Below are 884 nucleotides of genomic sequence, written 5' to 3' on the forward strand. Positions count from 1 at the left end.
TGTCTCATGAGTAGCTCGGTTACATGACTCTGCTTAGGAATGATAATGGGATGTTTCACTTCAAATGACATGGTGGCTCCTGCTCTGAGTACTCCTTTTTCGTCGAGAAAGGGATCAAGCCTAAATAGTGAGCTAGTCTGTTTCAGCCTTTCATTTCTAGTGTGGGCATTCTGGCGACTCTGGAGCATAAAATCGCTGTCTCTGAGGCTTCGCACGATTTGGATTTCTTCAGTACAATTCCAGTACTGCACTGACTTAAGGATTACTTCTTCTGCTAAGACCACTTCTTTCACTGTTGGGGAAGAGGTCTTGTATTGTATTGCTTGTTTGGACGATTCCGTTTGCGCATTCTCTGGATGTTGACAATGCGTCTTTTCAATCGAATGAAGGAGGATGAGTGGCTAAAGCATTTCAACTCGAGAACTACGGGAAAGAATCTCTTTTTCTTCGAGCACTACACCATTTGAAATGAGGACTGCCGCTTTCACTTTCTTTATTTTGGCATCTTCGCGGTCCAACTGTGGAACTGGGCTTTTGTTCACCACTGTCACATTGCTATCCCATAAAAAGCCAGGGCCTTTGAACCAAATTTCATGTTCAGCAAGTTGCTTAGCAATGGTGCCTCTTGAGGCGATGTCCGCCGGGTCGTTTGGGCTGGCAACGTGATGCCACTGTTGTGGATTGGATCTGTCGTGTATGTGCTGAACACGGTTTTCAACATAAGTATGAAAGCGCCTTGCTTCGTTGCGGATGTAACTCAAAACGACTGAGGAGTTGGTGTAAAATACTTCTATTGGATCCTTGTTGTTGAGTTCTTTGCTTAGCATGGAGGCAACATTGACGGAAATTACTGCTGCAGTCAGTTCACAACGTGGAATTGACAT

General features: G+C 44.7%; 1 protein-coding gene across 1 annotated transcript; it reads right to left on the reverse strand.

Annotated features, from left to right (window-relative positions):
* Positions 1-401: 401 nt before the first annotated feature.
* Positions 402-884, reverse strand: LOC138046492 (uncharacterized). Its single transcript, XM_068893118.1, has one exon. It carries the CDS (start codon positions 882-884, stop codon positions 402-404), a length of 483 nt encoding a protein of 160 aa, XP_068749219.1.

This window comes from Montipora capricornis, chromosome 4 (assembly GCF_036669925.1).
Source record: "Montipora capricornis isolate CH-2021 chromosome 4, ASM3666992v2, whole genome shotgun sequence".
Lineage (NCBI taxonomy): Eukaryota > Metazoa > Cnidaria > Anthozoa > Scleractinia > Acroporidae > Montipora > Montipora capricornis.